Source organism: Gracilinanus agilis, chromosome 2 (genome assembly GCF_016433145.1).
Source record: "Gracilinanus agilis isolate LMUSP501 chromosome 2, AgileGrace, whole genome shotgun sequence".
In the NCBI taxonomy this organism is placed as follows: Eukaryota; Metazoa; Chordata; class Mammalia; order Didelphimorphia; family Didelphidae; genus Gracilinanus; species Gracilinanus agilis.
In genome coordinates, this window is record NC_058131.1 from 347820040 (window position 1) to 347841817 (window position 21778).

Genomic DNA, 21778 nt, shown 5'->3' on the forward strand with positions numbered 1-21778 from the left:
GTGTTAGGTGCAGTGGAGAGAGGGCAGGGCTGGAGACAGGAAGACCTGAGTTCAAATCTTATTTCAGCCACTTCATGGCTGTGTGATCCTGGGCAAGAAACTTTTTTTTTTTTTTAACCCTTAGAATCAGTTCCACATATCGATTCCAAGGCCAAAGAGGACTAAGGGTAAGGCAATTGGGGTTAAGTGACTTGCCCAGGGTGACACAGCAAGGAAATACCTGAAACTAGATTTGAACCCAGGATCACCCATCTCTAAGTCCACAGAGCCACCTAGCCCTGGGCAAGAAACCTAACATCTATTTGCTAGGAGGCAGCTGGATAGATAGAGCGCCAGGCCTAGAGTTGGGAAGACCAGAGTTCAAATCTGACCTCAGACACTTAGTAGCTGTGTGGTGCTGGGCCAGTCACTTAAATCTGTTTGTCGTCGTCCCCTGGAGGAGGACATGGCAAACCAGTTTGGTATCTTTGCCAAGAAAACCCCGAGGGCAATACTGGCATGTCCACGGGGTCCCGAAGAGTCAGACATGACTAAACAACGGGCAAGGCACTGTGCCAGGCGGAGAGGCCAGGAAGACTGGGAAAGAAGCCATTCCTGCCCTCCTGGAGCTTGTGGTCTGCTAGGGCATGCTGCCTGGCTTGTGGAGAGGACTTGTGGAGGGAGCTTCACTTCATGGAAGTCTCCCATCTGCTCTGCTGTCATTACTCTCAGAGAAGAGGCTCGGTGACCGGACTATGATCTAGTAAGCGGCAGAGGTCGGGCAGCGTGTTGAGAAATGTTTGCTAGCTGGCTGGGGTCGTGGGAGGCTGCACTTTAAAGTTCCATCTTCAGGATGAACATGTTCTCCATCGCTTTCTCGAGTTTAGACAACCAGCCAAACACCAAGCTAAGTCCTGACTTGCAGCTTTGCTGATTTCTGAGGCCCAGGGGCTACAGAGATGATTTCACCACTGGCCAGAGGAGGCCAGGGGGCAGCGAGCCACTCTGCTTTGGAGGCAGGGCCTCCTGGAGAGCTGGAGCCTCAGCCTCCCTCCCTGAGCCTGGACCTCCTTCCCCCTTCACTCCTTACCCTAGAGCTCCACTCAGTGTTCACCGTTCCCTGGTAGTGCTTTTTCTGAGAGCCTCAGGATTGATGCACTCATCCAGCTGCCTCTTCTCAGCCCTCATTCTCTGTCCCCTTATCATCTGTCCCCTTAGGCTGAGCCAACTTCCCCGACCCTTTCTCCTTCTCTGGCTTTCCTATTGGCAATTCTCCTGGATCTCCCCCCATCTCTCTGACCCATCTTCCCTTCCTCTTGCTACTCCCTAAATGTGGGTAACCCCGGCCCACCCACAATGTTCTGTTCTCTTCCCTTCTCTTAATTCCCTCTCCCTTATTTCTGCACTCTTCTCTTTCCTCTCTCCCTTATCAGTCTCAAAAAATGGGGGCAGGAGGGCTGCCTCCTTGACGGATTGCTTTCATTCTTGCCCTTTGTCCCACGATTTGGGCCAATTTGTGTCTACATGAGAAAAAAAATACTTAGGGGGCAGCTGGGTGGCTCAGTGGATTGAGAACCAGGCCCAGAGATGGGAGGTCCTGGGTTCAAATCTATCCTCAGATGCCTCCTAGCTGTGTGACCCTGGGCAAGTCACTTAACCCTCATTGCCTACCCTTATCACTCTTCTGCCTTAGAACCAATACACGATATTGACTCCAAGATGGAAGGTAAGGGTTTTAAAAAAAAGAAAGAAAAGAAAAGAAACACTTAGGCAGGAACAGAACAGATAGACAAGGCTAGATCATAAAATTCCCAAGAAATCTGAGATTGAAATTCAAATTCAGATTTAAGAGATACTTTTTTTTAAACCCTTACCTTCCATCTTAGAATCACTACTGCGTGTTGGTTCTAAGGCAGAAGAGTGGTAAGGGCTAGGCAATGGGGGTTAAGTGACTTGCCTAGGGTCACACAGCTAGGAGGCATCTGAGGACAGATTTGAACCCAGGACCTCCCATCTCTGGGCCTGGATCTCCATCTACTAGCTTTCCCCTCCCCCCCTTAACTCTTATCTTCTGTCTTAGAATCATTAAGTATCAGATCTAAGGCAGAAGAGGGTTAAGGACTAGGAAATTGGGGTTAAGACAGTTGCCCAGAGTTGCACAGCTAGGAAGTGTCTGAGATCACATTTGAATCCAGGACCTCCCATCTCTAAGGTGGGCTCTCAATTCACTGAGCCATCTAGTTCCCCCCTTATGGGACACTTTTATTAACTGCTTGTGAGTGCAGTGTACTTGGAGTTGGGAGAGATAGATTAAATATTTATTAAGTAATAAATTAAATATAATATATTCAATTATAATAAAGGATCTATTAAATAACTGATGAAATATTATTAAATCTTAAATGGTCCCTGCCCTTTTGGAGCTAGTGGCTTAGTGGGGAAAGAGAAAGATAACTATAATTTTGTTTAGTCTTGTCTATCTCTTTGTGACCCCATTTGTTTTTTTGTTTTGTTTTTCGTTTGTTTTTTATGCAAAGATCCTGGAATGGTTTGCCACTTCCCTCTCAAGTTCATTTTACAAATTAAGAAACAGAGGCAAACAGCGTTAAGTGACTTACTCAGGGTCACACAGCTAGTATGTGTCTGAGGTCACATTTTAATTTGGCTCTAACAGTGGTACTCCCTAGTGGTAACAATGTGGAGAGATGGTAGGGGTAGAGGAAAGAGAGCTGGCTTCAGTCAGCAAAACCTGGGTTCAAATCCTGCTTCTGACACATTCTGGCTAGGCAGAGTCCAATGACTCTCTTCTACTATATTTGAGCACAGACTCTCCTCTGCATTGCATTCCTCACCAGGTCTCTACACTGATGAAATCAAAGGCCTAGCTAGCTAAAAATCAAATCAATAAATAAATGCCTCCAAAATGCTTTCCTCAGAGCATGCAAAGCTACTGGGTCTGTTCCCATGGGGAAGTTTGCCCCCACCAGGAGAGATCAAGGAAGGCATCTTGGAAGAAGTGGTATTGAGTGCACCCTGGGGGGAGGAGGAGAAGTTCAACAGGTGAAAGGTGAAGGGAGAGATCTGATCCTTGATGTAATCTATTTTATTCCAATAAATTTAGCTCTCGCTTTCACGTGGATGATTGAGGCAGCTAGGTGGCTCAGCCGATAGAGTCCTGGACCTGGAGTCAAGACAACCTGAGTTCAAATCTAACCTCAGATACTTAGCATGTGACCTTGGGCAAACCTCTGTTTGCTTCAGTTTTCTCATCTGTAAAATGGGGATAATAATAGCACCTACCTCGTGCGGTAATATTTGTAAAGCCCTTGGCCCAGTGCCTGGCACACAGCCCTAGCATGTACCCCCTATAAATGCTTATTCCCTTCCCTTCCTAGGAAGAAACTACTTTGCAGATATGGGATGGGCTGAGAGATTGATTATGCATCCGGGTCCTCATGACTGTCCTGGAGCCCCTTGGCTGCGGGGTCCCCACTGCCTGTGAGACGCCACTTCCTCCCCCAAGAAGCCCAGGAAGCCAAAGAATTGACGGGTCCCGAAGGCGTAGGAGCCAGGGGTCCGAGGTGCCTTCCTGCGGCTGCGCCGGCAGCCTGCGGCTCACCTCGAAGATCTCAAAGCCAGCGATGTCCAGCACCCCGATGAAGAATTGCCGGGCCAACTTGGTGTCCAGGGTCCGGTTAATACGCATGACGAGCCACCTGAAGAGCCGGTCGTATGTAGCTTTAGCCAGAGCCCCCACGGCAAACACCACCTGCGGGAGTGCCAGGAAGGGCTGGCTGCCTTAGGGTCCGGACGTACTGCCCCGAGCATCACGCCCGGTCAGGCCCCGCCCCCGTCCCACTCACCAGGCTCTCTTACTGTCTTCCTCCTCTCCTCTTCTGACCTCCCACACCTGCCTCTCTCTAGCCCCCTACATTCTCTCTGTCCCCCCATTCCTGCTCTTTTCTGTCCTCACTCACTCATTCGTGTCCCCCAACCTCCTTCTCAGGGCTTCTTCAAACCGGTATCTCCGATCCCGACCCCTGCTCCTCTCTGCCTCCAGTACTTACTCCTCTGTTCCCTCATCCCCGGTCTATCCCTCCTCAGTCCTGCTGCTCCACTGTCCCCTCACCCCTCCTCTCTGACATATAACTGCTCCTGTGCCCCCTCTCCTACTCCCCTGTCCCCCTTTACCCGTTCCTGTGCCCCCTCTCCTGCTCCCCTGTCCCCCCTCCTCTGTTCCTCTGTCCTCCTCTCTGATCTGTACCTGCTCCTCTGTCCCCTCACCTCCTCTGCTCCCCTCACTTCCTCCTCTCTGATCCCTCTCACCTGTTCCTCTATCCCCTGTCCTGCTCCCCTGCCCCTCCCCTGTTCCTCTGTCCTCCTCCTCTCCATCCTATACCTGCTCCTCTGATCTCTCTCCGGTGCCTCTTCCCACCTCCTCTGTTCCTTTGTCTCCCCCCTCCTCCTTTCTGTCCCATACCTGCTCTTCTGGCCCCCTTACCCTTGCTGCTCCTCATTCCACTCACCTGCTCCACACTCTGGCCCTTGGTCACATATTCATTCCCTACTTTGACTCGGGGGTGCAGCAATCCCTTCAGAAGATCCCCACTGCTGATCCCCATCAGGTAGGCAGCCTTGTCAGCACCTGTGGGAGCAATCAGGAGAGGGTCAGTGGTTTGGGGAAGGGGGTGGGACATTGGGGGTAACACCTGGCAGGACTGGGGGCCACCATTCCCAAATAGCACAGAAGTATTCTGGCGGGGCAGAATCCAGGATCAGGGTCTGGACTGGGGTCTCACTCTCAGTGCCGTCAGCCTCTGCCTGCTCCTCCCGCTGCTTCTGCTTGAATTTCATGTTGCCAAAGTGCATCAGGGCCCCCACTACTTTGTAGCAGGCACACTTTTCATCTACACTGAATCCCAGGATGTCCATGGCATGCTGGGCAAGAGAGGGAGGAAGAAGGTTACAGAGAGTATGAGTGTCTAGGACAGGACCCCCCCAAACATCCTCCTCTTACCCTCTGAGCCCTGCAGATAACTCTCCTCTAGCTCCTAATATCCTGAGCCCCCAATACATCTCCCTCTGTCCCTCAGAATCCCTCCATGTGCCTCTACATTCGCCCTCAGGCCCAAGCCTTCCACATATCTTTCTCTTCTTCCATACTGTAAATTCCCTATATGCTCTCTCTGCTTTCCCACTGTCCTGCATCCCCCCTACATCTCCTTCTGTCCTCCCAGAATGCTCCATCGCCCCCTCCAACATCCTGAGCTTCCTGTAGGTCTCCCTTCCATACCAAAAGCTCCCCCTACCCCTACATACATCAGTGGCTATCAGCTCTTGTCCATCATCCATATTGTCCACAGTCGTGACGCCCTGACTGCAGAAGTGGTAGTCATAGGGGTTCAGAGAGAGCAGCAGCATATCTGGTGACACATGGAGAAACTTCAGGCCCAGCAGGCATCTGGGCATAAACTAACATAAACTGACCCAGAGGTCAGTTCCTGTCCAGGAAGCTTCCAGGGAACCCAGCCAGGGTGCCCACTCTCTACATCAACCTTGGATCCCGAGTGGCTCCCCCAAGGCTGGCCTTTGTCCTGCTTCCCACAGATCGGAGGACCCAGGCCACCTATTTCCTAACTTCCAGCTGACAAGCCTGAGCCGCTCTATCCCTTGATCTCTGTGGGACAGAGCAGCCCCAGTGGCTCTTCCCTTCTTGACCCCATAGTGAGTACATGGCCCTGGGCAGTTTTGCACTCAGAACTGTAGAAACCAGAAAGTAAAATATAGTTTGGGGAAGGCAATGGACCTACTCTAAGCATCTCCAAAGTCAGCCAGTCAAGGTCCCCCCTGGCTCGCGGGGCCCTCGGCCAGGGTTCTCAGCGGCTCTTCCTCCTAAAAATAGTCTCATTTCTCTAGCACGTAAGGTCTGCATGGCGCCTTCTGCTCAAAGACCTTCTTAGATAGGCTGGATAAGTATTACATGCCCCTGTTTTCCAGATGTGCAAACTGAAGGTCAGAGAGGTGAAACAACCTGCCTGTGCTCACGCAGCTGGCAGATAGCAGTCAGGATTCGAAGCCAGGCCTCCTGATTCAGTCAAGGGTGATGCTGTCTCTCTGAGTCTTCCTTCCCCCCAGCAGCCCAGGGGAAGGGAACAAGGAGGCCTGGCTTCAAATCCTGCTTCAGACATTCACCCGTGCATGGTGTGACTTAAACCAAGTGATTTCACTTCTATAAAACCGGGGTCGATAACCATAAAGCTAAATGGGGAACGGAACCTAGAGCTCTTTCTTTTGGTCTTGGAACCAGTTCTGCCTTCCCCCACCCAGAACAGAAGTCACCCCTCTTCTCTCTCCCAGGATGCCCCTTGAGGAAGAAACAAAGAAACCAACAAATGCTAAATGAGGTATTGCTGAGGGTCCTTCCACCCAGAGGGCCACAATGTAGAGTCAAAATTAAGTTAAAATCCCATGGACACCTCTCTCTGCCTCAATTTACCCCCAAGGGCAATGGTGATAATAATACCTGCATGACCCTTCCTCAGAAGGTTGGGGGTGGTGGGGGAGGCCTTGTGAACCTAAATCCATGTGAGTTAATTCAATTAGCCGTGTACAACTTTTGGGAGAACCTGCTGCTGCTGCCCTCTGAACCCCTCTGACTAAAATTCACCTCTCTGAGACTTGGTTTTCTCAACTATGAGATGGGCGTAATAAACCTTCTTTCACTCACTCCTCTCTGGGACTCTTGTGAGGAATTCATTCTGAAACCTTTAAGCACTGGAGAAAGATGGCATCATTGTCATCGTTATTATCCATGATAATTACCCATTGGCATCTCAGAGGAAACTCTAGGCTAGGCATCTTAGGGGTCAAGCTCTTTGAAGGTTTAGGCTACTCCTTGATAGATACTGGACCTTTGCCCAAGGACTGCTGTTCTTCAAATGAGGACTCCCTATTGGGCCCTCTCATTTCTCTATTGCCCTGTCTTCTCCCCCGGAAACCTTCTGGATCCTGGACCCATGAGCATGCTGGAACCAACTCTAACCTACTTTAGGAAGAGATTGTTAAATTTTCAGTGTGAGCATTTACCCCTCAGAAATTGGCAAACACTTCAAAACAGTTCTTCACAAATTGTTTTGTTAATTGTCTATGTTGTTAGTAATGCATATTAAATTTAAAAGTGTATCCTGGAGGATAGTTAGGTGACTCAGTAGATTGAGAGTCAGGGCTAAGGATGGGAGATCTTGGGTTCAAATCTGGCCTCAGACTCTTCCTGGCTGTGTGACCCTGGGCAAGTCATTTAACCCCCATTTGTCTAGCCCTTACTGATCTTAGAACCAATACACAGTTTTAATTCTAAAATAGAAGATAAGGGTTAAAAAAAAGTGAACCCTGCATACATTTTTTTTAAAAAAGAGTTGCTTGTCCTAAAAGACTTAATGACTGGAAATGCTTTCCACCTGCAGAGAAAGAACTGTTGTAGAGGCAGGTGGATGCGGATCAAAGCAAACTATTTTTCACATCAGTGTATTTAGGGTTTTATTTGAGGGCTTTGGTTTTGTGAGTATGTTCTTACAACAATGACCAACAAAGAAGTGTGTTTTGCAGGATAACTAAAAATAAACATTTAAAAATAACAAACTAGGTGTAATAGGATAAAAAATAAAGAACTGATTGTTAAACAGTAGCACACTAGGGCTTGTAACCCCATGCCCTTCAGACTTGGGTCCTACTTGGTCCTTCTTTTCCACCTCTCTCACCCTCTTACCCTGCAGTTCTGGCTTCTTCCCTGACAGGATCTGGTAGTAGATATGATATCCTCGCTCCCCAGGCAGCTGGAAGATCACTCGAGATTTCTCCAGGAGGTCTGGGCAGGAGAGGAGAAAGAATTAGGGCACAGGAGGTGAAGGAACAAACCCAGTTCCTCCTATGTGGGGCTCAGAGGCAGGAAGCTGCCCTGTCGGACAGCTGGGTAACCCTTTGCTGATGAAGGAGGTTCCTGGGGGGTGTCATTGAGAACATGGATATGTACGAGTGAATGAAGGAGTGGGAATCTGCCTCAATGTGTGTTCAAATCTGTATCAATGTTATCTCTGTGTTGGAATGCATGAGCACCTGTATTTATGTGTGTGTCTGTAGCTGCTTACATGTCTGAGAGCGTGTCAGCATCCAAGGAGACAGTGTATAGTGAAAAGAACCCTGACTCTGAAGTCAGAAGACCTGAGTTCAGATCCTGTACTTTTCAGTCCCATAACCTCCCCATGCCTCAGTTTTCTTGACTGTAAAATGGAAGGGTTGGACTAAATGGAGACGTAAGTGTAAAATGGAGAGTTGGACACGGCTGAAATGCGGGAACAACAACACGATCCCTTCTAATGCTAATTCTGTGATCCTATGTGTACATGTGTGTATTTGTGTGTCAGTAAATGTCTAAGAGGCAGGGGAGGTGGTTCTGGGTGTATGTGTGAGAGAGGGATGTTCTCATTCACTGGACAAACATTTCCAGGTGCCTGGATTGGGGGAGGAGGGGGGACAAAGATATGGAGACCCGATTCTGGCCAGAGCGGCACGGATGCTGGGTGCTCTGGGAGCAGCGGCAGATAGAAAGCAGAATCAGCACTCTGAGTGAAGGAAAGGATAAGTGGGTGCGTTTAGTTGGGCTGGAGTGTGGACGTTATTCAGACTCTTCATGACCCCATTAGGGTTTTCCTGGTGAAGATACTGAAGCACCTTGTCATTTCTTTCCCCAGCTGAGGATTAACAGGTTAAGCAACTTGCCTAGGATTGTGCAGCTATTAAATATCTAAGGTCATATTTGACTTTTGGACTCTAGGTCTGCTGCACCACCATGCTGCCCCTGGGCTGGAGTAGAGAGCTGGGTAATAAGACTGAAGACCATAAAAAAGACTAGTGATGGGCTGAGGAGATGCCACGTCTTCCTGTGGGCAGGGGGAACCACGGGGGGGAGGGGGGAGCCTTTGAGTAGGGGAGTGACATGGTTATATGTTTAGATAGACAAGTTAGGGATAGAGACTGGACTTGTTCCTTCACTGGTATAGGCAGTGACGTGGCTGTGGCTAGAGAACTGAATCCGAAGTCAGACAGAACTGAGTTCAAATCTGACCTCAGATGCTTACTAGCTGTGTGACTCTAGACAGGTCATTATGTCTAGCGGTCCCCAGTTTCCTCATCTGTAGAATGGAGATAAAAATGGGGGAGAAGAGGGAACAGATGTATATAATGCCTACTAAGTGTTAGGCACCATATCTTGTGCTTTGCAAATACTATCTCCTTTGATCTGATTCCAGGATTGTTGCGAGAATAAAATGGGACAATAAAGTGCTTTTCAAATTCTAAAATGCTATATAAATTGTAAGCTATAAGGAACTCTCAGGTGAGGAAACTCCCAGGCTGGCACCTTCTTCACAATATTGGTTTTTTTTTTTTAAGCCCTTACCTTCAGTCTTAGAATCACTACTAAGCAACAGGGGTTAAATGACTTGTCCAGGGTCACACAGCTAGGAAGCATCTAAGGCCACATTTGAATCTAGGACCTCCAGTCTCTGAGCCTGGCTCTCAATCCACTGAGGCACCCAGCTGCCCCTTATAACTTAGTTTTTAAAGAATTACACTTAACACTGAGAGATTCAGTGTCTTGCCCCCAGGATCACAGAGTCAGTAGGTGTCAGAGGCAGAAGCAGAAACAGAGATCTTCTCTGGCCATTGGACCATACTGTCCTCTCTCTGTAATAAAGAGAATGTTGGCAGTTGTGTGAAGGATAAATTGGAAATAGGAGGCACTGTAGGTAGGGAGACCAGTGAGGCAGATATAATAATGCAGGCAAGAAGTGAGACCTAGATTGGGGAAGAGGTGGTAGGAAAAGTGGAGAAACAGGGAGATATGAGGGAAATGTTTGGGGAAACTCCTTGAGTCTTGGTACCTGGAGGTAGGAGGTAAGAAAGGGGGAGTTTGCAATGGAATTGTGACTTCTGGTCAAGCTCCCAATTCTAATTCATTTCCTCTTTTCTGTCCCTGTCTCTGGTTCTCGTTGTCTCTCTCTGTCTCTGTGCCTCTGTGTCTATCTCTTTGTCTCTCTATGTCTGCGTCTCTCTGTCTCTGTCTCAGTGTGTCTCTCTCTTTCTCCCTATCTTTCTACCTCTGTTTCTGTGTCTCTGTCTCTCTCTGTCTCCCTCTGTCTCTCTCTCTCTACTTGTCTATCTGTCTCTGTCTGTCTGTCTGTCTGTCTGTCTGTCTGTCTGTCTGTCGCTCACTCTCTCTCTTTTTCTCTCTCTGTCTCTCTGTCTCTCTTACCTATTCCTCCTTCTCCCCTCTCTCTTCTATTCCTGGGGTTAACGCTCCTTAAACTTCTGTCTCTGGGATAAGACAATTCTGAAATGTCACGTCAGGGAGAGCTGAAGGTTTGAAGCTAGGAAGGCTGATTTTGTTACTGGGCCTAGTATGCAAGAAACCAAGCTGCCACCAGAACCTTCTGCCCCCTCCATGCCCCTCCCCTCTCATCTCTCCCTCTGACTCACAGCTATCAATATCGGCAGATGCCAGCTTTCCGGACGGTCCAAAGTGGATGCGGATGAACTTACCCTGAGGAGTGAAGGGGACACATTCAGGCTGTGAGCAGCCCTGGATTCTAGGGCTCCCAGGGCTCCATCCATTCCCGGCCCATCCCAGTATGCCCAAGACCAGGCACCTCGCCTCCCCCTGGACCAATTCTTGATGGCTGATACTCTTTGTTCTGCCTTCAAACTTGTTCCTCCTTCTGTCCCCTCACCTAACTTATCTCTCTGTCCTCAAGGGCCACTTAATTGCAGGACTCTGACCCTAACGGCTGGTTGCTGGGGCCAGAGGGCTGTCTCCCCTATCCCAGCCCTTTTATTCCCCTAGCTGCTCTTGAGATAACTTACAAAACGGGAGGAGTTGTCATTCCTCAGGGTCTTGGCATTTCCGAAGGCCTCCAAGGCTGGGTTAGCCTCGATGATTTGATCTTCGAGGGTTCCCTGAGGGAGCAGCAAAAGGGTAGAAGGTATCTTAGATGAAGCTTAGATTCTGGCTCAAAAAGGTAGCTGGGAGCTGGAGAGGGGAGGCTGACAGGGAGATTTTTTTCTTTGGTTCTTATTTTTTAATCTTAGAGCCTGGTTTTCTAATATACATATGAGGGTAGCAGTGAGGGGAGCCTCTGGAATATGAGTTTTCCTTTCCCCTCCCTGAGATTCTCCCAACTCACCCCAGTCTTAGTTGCCAAAAGTTGCTGGAAAGAAAGAAGGAAGAAAGAGAGAGAGTAAGAAAACATTGCGAAGTGTAGGCTAAAAGCCAAGGCCGCCATTTTGGTTAGTGGGGAGGACCTGGGCACAGAGTTAACTTGAGCCACCCAAATGGCCCCACCGCCACCCCTATGAGGAGAAACCCCCTAGTGATTTTGTGGGAGAAAAAATAAGGGGTAGATCGAGAAATGCAAATGGCAGAAGGGAGAAAGTGGGGGAGGGAGGAAAGGGAAAAAGGCAGAGGGGTTGGGCATAGCTGTAGGGGCTGAGGGATGAGGAGCTTCCCCTCCTCCCTTAGGGTTCTCTACCCTCTCCCCCAGCCCAGGTCAGCCAGGAAAGAGTCTCTCCTTTGTCCCCCTCAAAGTCAGGAAACCTGAGTAGGAATCCTGCCACCTGTATTTCCTAACTGTATATCCTCAAGCCAGTCAGGTCATCATGCCAAGTCTCAGTTTCCTCATCTGTAAACCAGGGGTAATGATACCTGCCCTGGCTCTCTCACAATGCTCTGTCAACTGATCTATGAAGGTGAATAATTTTTGTTATTCTTCCATCATTCTCTGCCCCAATATGGTCTGGTTTAGTTGCTCATTTAACTCCCAGGCACTGACCTCACCGGACCTCGGGGGAGCCTCCACTTCACCCCTGAGCATTGAGTTATGAGAAGTGACTTCGAATTACAGAATCTCAGAGCCATAAGGGCCCTTGGAAAATATTAAGTCCAAACCCCTCATTTTATAGAGGAAGAAAATGAGACCTGGGAAATGTAAGCAACTTGCCCAAAGTCACCCAGCAAATGGCAAAACCAAGTCTAGCATCGCAGTCTCCTGTCTGCCATCTGGTTTGGTTTTTTTTTTTTTTTTTTTTTTTTTTTTTTTAGGCAAACAGGATTTGCTTAGGGTAACACTGCTTATAAGTGTCTGAAATTGGATTGGAACTCATGAGGATGTGTCTTCCTGATTCCAAGCCCACTTCTCCACCCATTGAGCCGCCTAGCTGCCGCCCACCCCCAAATCTGGGGCTCTTACATTACTTGGGATTTGTGGGTCTCTTGGGCCAATTGCAGGGACATAATTATAGTCTATCTGTTCCCCGTTCCACTATCTCTCCAGTAGCAGCATGTCTAAGGGCAGATATGTAAGAAAACAAGAGGGGATCCCTCTTCCCACACACAATACACCCCTCCTAGTTGGCACTTGGGGCAGCAGCTCCGCAAGGCGTGGCTGCTACAACAGTAGGACATGACAGACACAGATGCTAATTTATTAAGAGAGAGGCAGAAGGAAAATGGTGATACAACCCTCTGCCAAGATCAGACCACATCTGAACTGTCACAGAGAACACATTTTAAAGGACACCAACAAGTGGAGATGAGTAGAGACTGAGAGCATAGAGGGGCTCAGTGAAGGAACTAGGGAGGTCTAGTCTGGAGAACAGAAAATGTTTTCGTAGGGAGTTCATTGCTGGCTTATACATTTCCTTTTTCTGAGATTATTTAAATATTCCATTTCCTTTTCCATTATTCTGGGCATTTAATATCTTTGTAAATATTCACCCATTTCAATTAGATTATCAGCTTTATTGGCAGATCCCTGGGTAAGATATCTCCTAATAATTACTTTAATTCCTCTTCTGTATAATAATTCCTCTTAAAGAAGAGAAAGCTTAAGAGTACATAACTGATCCCTTCGGATATCTGCAGAACTATAAAATGGGGATGCTACAAAATGGGCTGTGTCATATGGTGGTGAATGCTGCATTTAAAATCAGTCCAAATTTAGAGAGAATCTGGGCTCTAATTCCATTTACATTATCAACTAGCCATGTGACCATGAGTTGATCATTTCTCTGAACCTCAGTGTCTTCATCTATAAAGTAGGAAAGTGGTATTGTGGCACTGTGGATAGAAAGCTGGGCTTGGAGTCAGGAAGACCTGGGTTCAAGTTCTGCCTCTGACAGCTACTCTCTGTGTGACTGGCAAGTCACTTAACCTCTCAAGGTTTTAGGTGACTCTAAGATTATAATTTGTAGGTACTAACTTTTATCGATAGAGGGAGTTTCTTCACTGGGAATTCATTTTTACCAGTGAGAGCCCATGTGCAAACAGTCAACCCATGAGCATTTATTAAGCATTTACAATGTACCAGCTAGGTGGCACAATGTATGGAGCACTTGGGCTTGGAATCAGGAAGACTCATGTTCATGTTCATGAGTTCAAAACCAGCCTCAAACATTTACTAGCTGTGTGACCCTAAGTAAGACCCATTTGCCTGAGTTTCCTCATCTGTAAAATAAGATGGAGAAAGAAACAACACTCCTTTGCCAAGAAAACCCCAAGAAAATTCCAAATGGGGTCACAAAGAGTTGGACACAATTGAAATGAATAACAACAGTGTGCCAGTCACTGTGCTAGGTGCTGGGTATAAAAATATAAAAACAAACAATTGCCATATCAACTGACCTAACTGTGGTAGAGGCTTTGCCAACCCATTCCAGTAAAATGTGAGCTCTTTGAGGGCAAGGATTGTCTCATTTTTGCATTTATATCTCCTAGAGCCTAGCAGAGCAGAGTAGATACCCAATAAATAAATATGGATTGATTATCAATTGAGTGAAGTGTATATTATTGTTAGTGTTACCTCTCTTGGTCCCAAAGGGCAGAACTAGGGACATCTGGAGAAAATTACAGGAAGATAGATTTTAGATGGAAGACATTCCTAATCATTATTGGAGTTGTGCACAATTTTAACCAGCAATTCTTACGTTCAGGGCAAGCACCACAAAATGTGCCCAGGGAGGACTTCCTTAAGCCAGTCTGAGAGAAGTTTGGTTGGTGGAAGATAGGAGAAATCTCACCAAGACAACTCAGACCTCAAGACCTCATGTGGAGGGACAGTATCTAGGATGCTGCCCCATGCCAGTGAGCCAGTGAACATTAGTCCCCTCGACACTGGAAGCATAGCTCTTTAGAAGGCCACGGTGGACAGGGACAGATAGGTGGCTCAGTGGATTGAGAGCCAAACTCAGAAAGAGGAGTTTGGGGTTCAAATCTGGCCTCAGATAGTTCCCAGCTATGTTACCCTGGGCAAGTCATTTAACCCCCATTGCCTAGCCCTTGCCACTCTTCTGTCTTGACCAATACACAGCATTGATTCTAAGATGGAAGAAAGATAATGAGTTTTCTTTTTTGTCCAGGCTGCATCTGAGTTATCTATAGGTCACCCAGTTTGAAAAGCCCCAGAGACAGTTGGTGACATAGAACTGGAGATCGAGAGAGACTGGGACTAGATATATAGGAAATGACCAGTTGCTATACTTCCTCACCCCTCCAAGGCTACATCCTAGTTGTACTCTTTCTAGATCTCTAGATCCAGCATGGCCTTCTTTTTCTTCTTCTTCTTTTTTTTTTTAAAACCCTTACCTTGCTCCTTAGAATCAATACTGTGTATTGGCTCCAAGGCAGAAGAGCAGTAAAGGCTAGGCAATGGGGATTAAGTGACTTGCCCAGGGTCACCCAGCTAGGAAGTGTCTGAATCCACATTTAAATCTAAGACCTCCCATCTGTAGGCCTGGCTCTCAATCCACTGAGCTACCCACTACATTATGCTTCTTAAGCACTCCCAGTCAAAGTGGGCTTCAGTGTTCCTCACACAGAGGAGAGACAGCATAATCTCTGTCTTTGCTATTGCACTGCTCAGCCCCCATCCCTGGAATAGGGTTCTTCCTCACCTTCCCCTCACTTCCTTCAAGACCCAAATGACACAATACCTTCTTCGTGAAGCCTTTCCACATAGCTGAAGCTGCTAATGCTTTCCCTCTCTAAACACTTAAACACTTTGTACTTATCACGTGCATTATCTCCCTCATGAATCTAAGCTCTTTGAGGGTAGGAACCATTTCATTTTTTTCTTTGTATCTCTCCATAGCTGCCTCACCTGGTACACACACAATAAATGCTTCCGATTTTAACTAATTCTTCTTGTTAACCGGATGTGAAACTTGGTTGCTTCTCACTGCTGAATGTTTCTTTGTTTCTCAGATGCTAAGGGAACCCTCTAGATTTGAGCACCAGCAGCCTCACCTAGTCATGGCCCTGTCTGCTTCAAAGTGGAATTGGCTGCCTTTTTTGGGTAGGGGGCCGCTCATCACTAGAGATTTTTAAGTGGAAGTTGAGATGACACAGAGGAGAAATCTCTGAAGGTATAGACTGGACTAGATGATGGCTAAAGTTCTTCCCAAAACAGCTTCTGAGTTTTCACAGTGAAGTAAAAGGCCTTGCTCATTCTCCCTTCTCCCCCTTCAAAGCTGCTCATTCTAGGACTTCTCTTATGGAATCCAAAGCTGTTCCCCTATGCTTTTCCTAATTTTGTCCACAAAGGCTTCTGCTTTTCCCTGCTAGCCCAAAGCTCCTAGTCCTATTGACTCCCAGATTACCCTTCTCTATGTTGTCTTATTCCCACTGGCCACTCAGAAGAAAGTAGAAGGAGGAAGAAGGAAAGGTTTAAAAAAGAAAAGCTTTAAAAGGAAAGGTTTAAAAAAGAAAAGGTTTAAAAAAGAGGGAGAAAAAAAAAAGAAGAAACACCCCAAACAGGGAATCAGACATGAAAGGGAAGGTGACAAAATAAGGGGGTAAAAAAGATGATAACCAAAAGCACAAGGGAAAAAAAACAAAAAAACAAAAAACAAAAAAACACCACAAACCCAAAATGCCCCCAGAGAGCAAGGCTCAACTTTGGAAATGGGACTGGCCAGGACTGGGAGAGGCCTGCAAGGCAGGTGGACACCATTCAATAAAGGGCAGAGGCCCAGGGAGGAAGGAGAAGGGGGTACCCCAGAGCTCTGGACACAGGGCCCTGGGCTGGTCAAGCCTTGCTCAGGCCAGAGTCTCTCCTCCCTGGGGGAGGGGGCTCAGGCAGGGCCAGGGGCTGAGAGGCCCCAGAAGGAAAATAGGATAAAGGGGGAAAGGAGGAAGAAAAGAAAGGGAGCAAGCCGAAGCCAAAACAGGGCAGGTCTTACGGCTTTCTTGCCCGGCCCCTCTCCCAGGGCAGCGACGGTGGCAAAATATTGAATGACCCGCTTGGTGTTAACGGTCTTACCAGCTCCTGACTCTCCGCTTGGGTGACAAAAAAGCCAGTCAGTCTCCATTGGAAAGCTTCTCCCACCCCTTTGGGGCCCCCTCATCCCTAGCCCTGCCCTTTTTATTCCCTACCCCAGGCCCCATGGTTTCCTGCCCTGGGATCCCCCAAAAAAGCCTCTGGCCTTGTGGGGAAACAAAGGTCAGGTCCCTTCCTGTCACTTCTCTTTGGGAGCTGGAGGCATAGACTGCTGAGACAGAGAAGGTGAGCCTTCTTGAGGAACTCTATGAGCTCTCTCTTGGTTCAGGGGCTGACAGAGCTGGGGGTGGGGGTGGGGGGTGCAGGATGTATGGAGGGAACAGGATGTCTCCAAAGCCCCCAAGGGCTGTGAACTACTCCCAGCCCACTCTAGTGCCTTAGAATCCTATCATCTGCCTGGAGCCTTGAGGGATCCTGAGTCAGTAAGCTAGAGAGGCTAGGGGTGGGGGGAGACAGCCTCATCATTTCCCTGGCCCTAGGCTGGACCCCCAGCTCCTAACGGGCCTCCCATCCCCTCCCCAACGCTGGGTACTCACGTGATAAGCATGGACTGGTTTTCTCGATCTGTAGGAGAAAGGGTGATATGTGAGTTTCGGCTCCACAATTCCTTCCCTCTCCCCTCGCCTCTATCCCCCAAGTTCAGCCTGGCCCCATGCCCTGGGTTTGGGGGAGCCAGATCCATGCACTGGGATGGGGGAGAAGCTAGATATTGATGAGAGAGTCTGATATTAGGGGTCTGGGTCAGGGTCAGGCCCTTACTTTGCAACATGGAGTGGTAGGCATTGTCTGCCACGGCGTAGATGTGGGGAGGTGCCTCCGTGCGGCGCTTGCCCTTGTAGGCAGCCACTACAGGGGCAGTGTAGACAGGGAGCCACTTGTAGGGATTAATGGTGACACAGAACAAGCCAGAATAAGTCTGTAGGAGAGACAGAGCTATGGTCAGAATCTGATTGCTGCCTATCTTTCCAGATTTTTTACACATTTTGACCTATTCCCATACTCCACAGTCTAGTCAAATAGATTTGCTGTTTCTCTACTTAGCACCCCATTCTCCTCCTTGGTACCCCCACTCCTAGAATGTTCCTTCTTCTCATCTCTGACTTTTAGAATCCCTGGCTTTGGGGCAGCTAGGGGGCTCAGTGTATAGATATTCAGGCCTGGAGATGGAAGGTCTTGGGTTCGAATTTGACTTCAGACACTTCTTAGCTAGGAGACTAGCAAAGGAAGGATAGAAGGAAGGAAGGAAGGAAAGAAGAAAAGAAGGAAGGAAGGAAAGAAGAAAGAAAGAAAGAAAAAGGAAGAAAGGAAGAAAGAGAAAGAAAGAAAGAAAGAGAAAGAAAGAATCCTTGGCTTCCTTCAAAAATCAACTCAAACATTGTCTCTAATATGTCTCATCCCCAGCTGCTGATGCCTCTTCCTGAGTCCTACTCCAATTTTGTACTTACTTTATATGTGTGTGTGTATATATATATATAATATATGTATAAATATATTAATATATATTTAATTCTAATATATAAATTCTCTATAATTCTCTCTATTAACTCATATGTATGAGTTGATAGTTATATATATAATAGATAGATAGATATAATATATGTAATATATATATAAAAACGTTTACTTTCTGTCTTGGAATCAATACTAAGTGTTGGTTCCAAGGCAGAAGAGCAGTAAGGGCTAGGCAATGGGGGTTAAGTAGCTAGCCCAGGGTCACACAGCTGGGAAGTATATGAGGCTAGATTTGAACCCAGGATATTCCATCTCCAGGCCTAGTGCTCTATCCACTGAGCCACCTACCTGTCCCTACTTTGTTTTTTTTGTTTGTTTTTTTTTTGCATTTACTTATCTGTGTATATAGTATTTTTTTGCCCCTCACCCATCCCTACCTAGGATCTCTCCCTCAGAGACAGGGGCCATGCCATTTTTGCCATTGGATCCCTAGTACTGGGCACAGGTCTCGGTTTGTGGAGGGGTGCTTTAAAAATATTTATGATTTGGTCAATTGTCAGGTGCTACCCAAGACACCTCCAGAGGCCTATCTCCCCCCACCCCACCCGATTCTGGACTAAGGGGAGTTTCTGAAACATGGAGCTCCCCTGCCCCCAGGCCCTTCTATAGGACTCAAGTCATAGGATCCTCCAGACACACTCACATAGATCATCCAGTGGGCATAGCGGTGCCGCAGGTTGTGTAGCACCGAGGCTTCATTGAGGTGGGTCATCATGGACATGTCCTCCAACAGGTCAAACCGAGGTGGGTTCATGGACTGCACATCAGCCTCACGCACAGTCAGGATCTGTAGGGGAATGAGGTCATCACCTGGGGTGAACCCCTCTGAGTCATCTGAAGCCCCTAGGCCCCCCAGGATCCCCAGTTACTGCCCAGACCAAGGGACACAAGGAGAGTGCCCGACCTGACCCAGCTGAGCATTCTTGAGAAGCAGAGGGACCCAGAGGTGCAGTGGGCAGGGCTACTCTGGAGAAGAGGGATGGGAGACATTAGAAAATCAGAGCTGGAAGAGAGCTCGAGAGGTCCTCTAGTCCAATCTTCCTCCCATTTTGGGAATCCTGGCTACAAAATCCTAGACAGGGGATCTTCTGCTTCTGCTTGAAGACCTTCAGTGACAAGGAATTCACTACCTCCCAAAGCCACTAATCCATGACTGGACTCCTCTGAGCCTTTCCTTCCACTGCCCTGAAATCTGCCTTCTTGAGACTTGAACCTAACTTTCCTAGTGCTGCCTTCTGGGCCCAATTGCCCCAGTCTAGGTGGCATTGTGCCTAGAGCATCAAGCCTGGAATAAGGAAGACCTGAGTTTTCAGATGCTTAGGAGCAGTGTGACCCTGGGTAAGTTGCTTAACCCAACAGCCTCAGTTCCCTCACTGTAGAATGGGGGCAATGATAACATCTACCTCCCAGGGTTGTTATGAGGATCGAATGAGATAACATGCTTAGCATATAGTTGGTGCTTAATAAATGCTTGTTCCTTTCCCCCCCCTTTCAGAATTTTAGTGAAAAAGATCATAGAATCAAAGATTTAGAACTAGAAAGGATTCTAAAGGCCATTGAGTTCAACTCTTCCTTTTTTTTTTTTTTAAACATATGAGAAAATCGAGGAAGAGAGAAGTTGTAATTTGGTCAGAGTCTCATAGTTAATAAATGTCTGAAGCAGGATTTAAACCCATGTCTTTATAACCTGAAATCCGGTGCCCTCTACCAGGCTGTTTCATAATATCTATGATGGCTCTTTTCTTCTCCAGACTAAACTTTCCTATTTCCTTTCTGTGGCATCAGGTTCTATTTCATTAACTTCCTATGCGCATGCTACGTGCCAGGCACTATATATGCTAGGTGCTGGGTATACAAACACGAAACTGGAAAACAGTTCCCACTCTCAGGAAGCTCACGTCCCACTGAAGATTACAACATAAAAACATAAGTAAGTGAAGGATCTTTTAAGAAGGAAGGGAAGGGCAGCCAGGTAGCATAGTAAATAGAGAGCCAGACCTGGAATTGAGGGGACCCGAGTTCAAATCTGCCCTCAGACACTTCCTAGCTGTGTGACCCTGAACAAGCCACTTAACTCTAATTACCCAGCCCTTACTGCTCTTAGCACTACATTCATGCAATCACTTACATGTTTGAGTGTTTGTATATTTGTGTTATCGTAGTATGATCTGCATGTAACTGAATAATTAGTAACTTAGAGGTAATTGAATTAGATGATAATTCGCTATCATTTGAATAGCTATGCTAGCTTTAGGTATAAATAGGTATGCTAGCTTTACCATGCTTATTTCATATGCAATAAAATGTAAAGCTCAAAGAAAAAAAGAACTGATATTAAGACAGAAAGTAAGGGCTTAAAAAAAAGAATGGGGGGAGCTTTTAGGCTTTTTGCCTGTAATGGATCCCTTTCCACTAGCCCATCTCCTCATCTTGAAACGATATCTAGGAGGCAGCTGGGTGGCTCAGTGGATGGAGAGCCGGGCCCAGAAACAGGAGGTCCTGGGTTCAAATCTGACATCAGACACTTCCCAGCTATGTGACTCCGAGCAAGTCATTTAACCCCCATTGCCCACCCTTACCAATCTTCTGCCTCGGAACCAATTCACAGTACTGATTCTAAGATGGAAGGTAAGGGTTTAAAAAAAAATGAAATGATGTCTATCTTTGAATGCCCAGCTCAGGTGTCATCTCCTCTATGAGGCCTTCTGTGATCCTTCCTTCCAGTTCAGAGCCACTCTTCCCTCTCCAAATCTCTGTCTTCTCCTTATGACTTTCAATTCATTAAACTGAATTTTTATTTTAATTTAATTAATTTAATTTAGTTTAATTAATTTAATTGTAATGGAAATTCTATGGGACGTGTAGGTGGGAAAACTGGTTTCCAATCCTTATTCCAAGATGTACCAGTTGTGTAACCCTTGGTAAGTCTCCGCACCTCATTTTCTTCATACATAAAATAAGCATAATGATACCCGTCCTATTATCTCTCAAAGATACTGTGAAGAAAGCACTATATTAATTCAAAGATCCACTAACATTCAGAAGTATTTACTACATGTTCTGCTATGTGACAGGAATACAAAGACAAAAATAAAGTCCCTGTCCTAGAAGAGCTTCTCTGGTAACTAAAAGCTCTACAGAAATGGAAGCAATCAGTCATGGTGGCAGCTTACTCTATAGTCATCTATCTGCATAGGAGATAGGGATAGGACCTGGGATTTCACTGGTACTGGGAACTCTCAAGTGAGGACATTCCTTCACCAGTTCAGTTTGGCACCTTCTCTGCATTTATAGTCATAGAGGGCTTCCTAGAGCACCTCGAGCACTGAGGGGTTTAAGTGCTTTTTCTAAGCAAAGATGTGTCAGAGGTAGGATTTGAACCTCGGTCTTCCTGGACTGGAGGCTGTCTTTCCATCCACTACCACATCCTGCCTTTCATTTATATACATATCCCTCCTTTATTCTAAATGGTGAGAAAGACTTTGCTGCTTTTCAAGTAGATCCACAAGATCACTGAGCTACCCAGCTACCCCAACACCTTCCTTTTACAAATGAGGAAACTGAGGTTGAGTAAGGTTAAATGATTTTGCCAGAGTCATACAGCTGATAAGTACCAAGTGGGTCTTAAATTCAAGTCTTCCTCACTCTAGGCCCTGTCTTCTCTCCGTTGGGCCCCCTCAGAGATATTTAATTGAACCAAAATGATCTGACTAGAATGGACAGCAGGACTGCCAGCTTCCTCTCTCTGGACACTAGACTTCTATTAAGCTAGCCTTAGATCCCATTAGCTTGCCACTGCACACATGATTCATATTGAACTTGTGATCATCCATTCATATTAACTTGTGATCCATCTCATCTCCTCCCTTTCCTTTCCTTTCCTTTCCTTTCCTTTCCTTTCC

At 47.0% G+C, this 21778-nt stretch overlaps 1 protein-coding gene across 1 annotated transcript in view; it reads right to left on the reverse strand.

Moving 5' to 3' along the window:
* Positions 1-21778, reverse strand: part of MYH7B (myosin heavy chain 7B) — a 44842-nt gene that overhangs the window by 20609 nt on the left and 2455 nt on the right. Inside the window, exons 3-13 of the mRNA XM_044659806.1 lie at positions 18520-18663; positions 17124-17280; positions 16901-16928; positions 16267-16363; positions 10897-10989; positions 10513-10576; positions 7745-7843; positions 5299-5402; positions 4779-4917; positions 4506-4624; positions 3528-3748 (exon numbers count right to left, since the gene is read on the reverse strand). Coding sequence (XP_044515741.1) covers positions 3528-3748; positions 4506-4624; positions 4779-4917; positions 5299-5402; positions 7745-7843; positions 10513-10576; positions 10897-10989; positions 16267-16363; positions 16901-16928; positions 17124-17280; positions 18520-18663 — 1265 coding nt within the window. The remainder of the gene's footprint in view (positions 1-3527; positions 3749-4505; positions 4625-4778; positions 4918-5298; positions 5403-7744; positions 7844-10512; positions 10577-10896; positions 10990-16266; positions 16364-16900; positions 16929-17123; positions 17281-18519; positions 18664-21778) is intronic.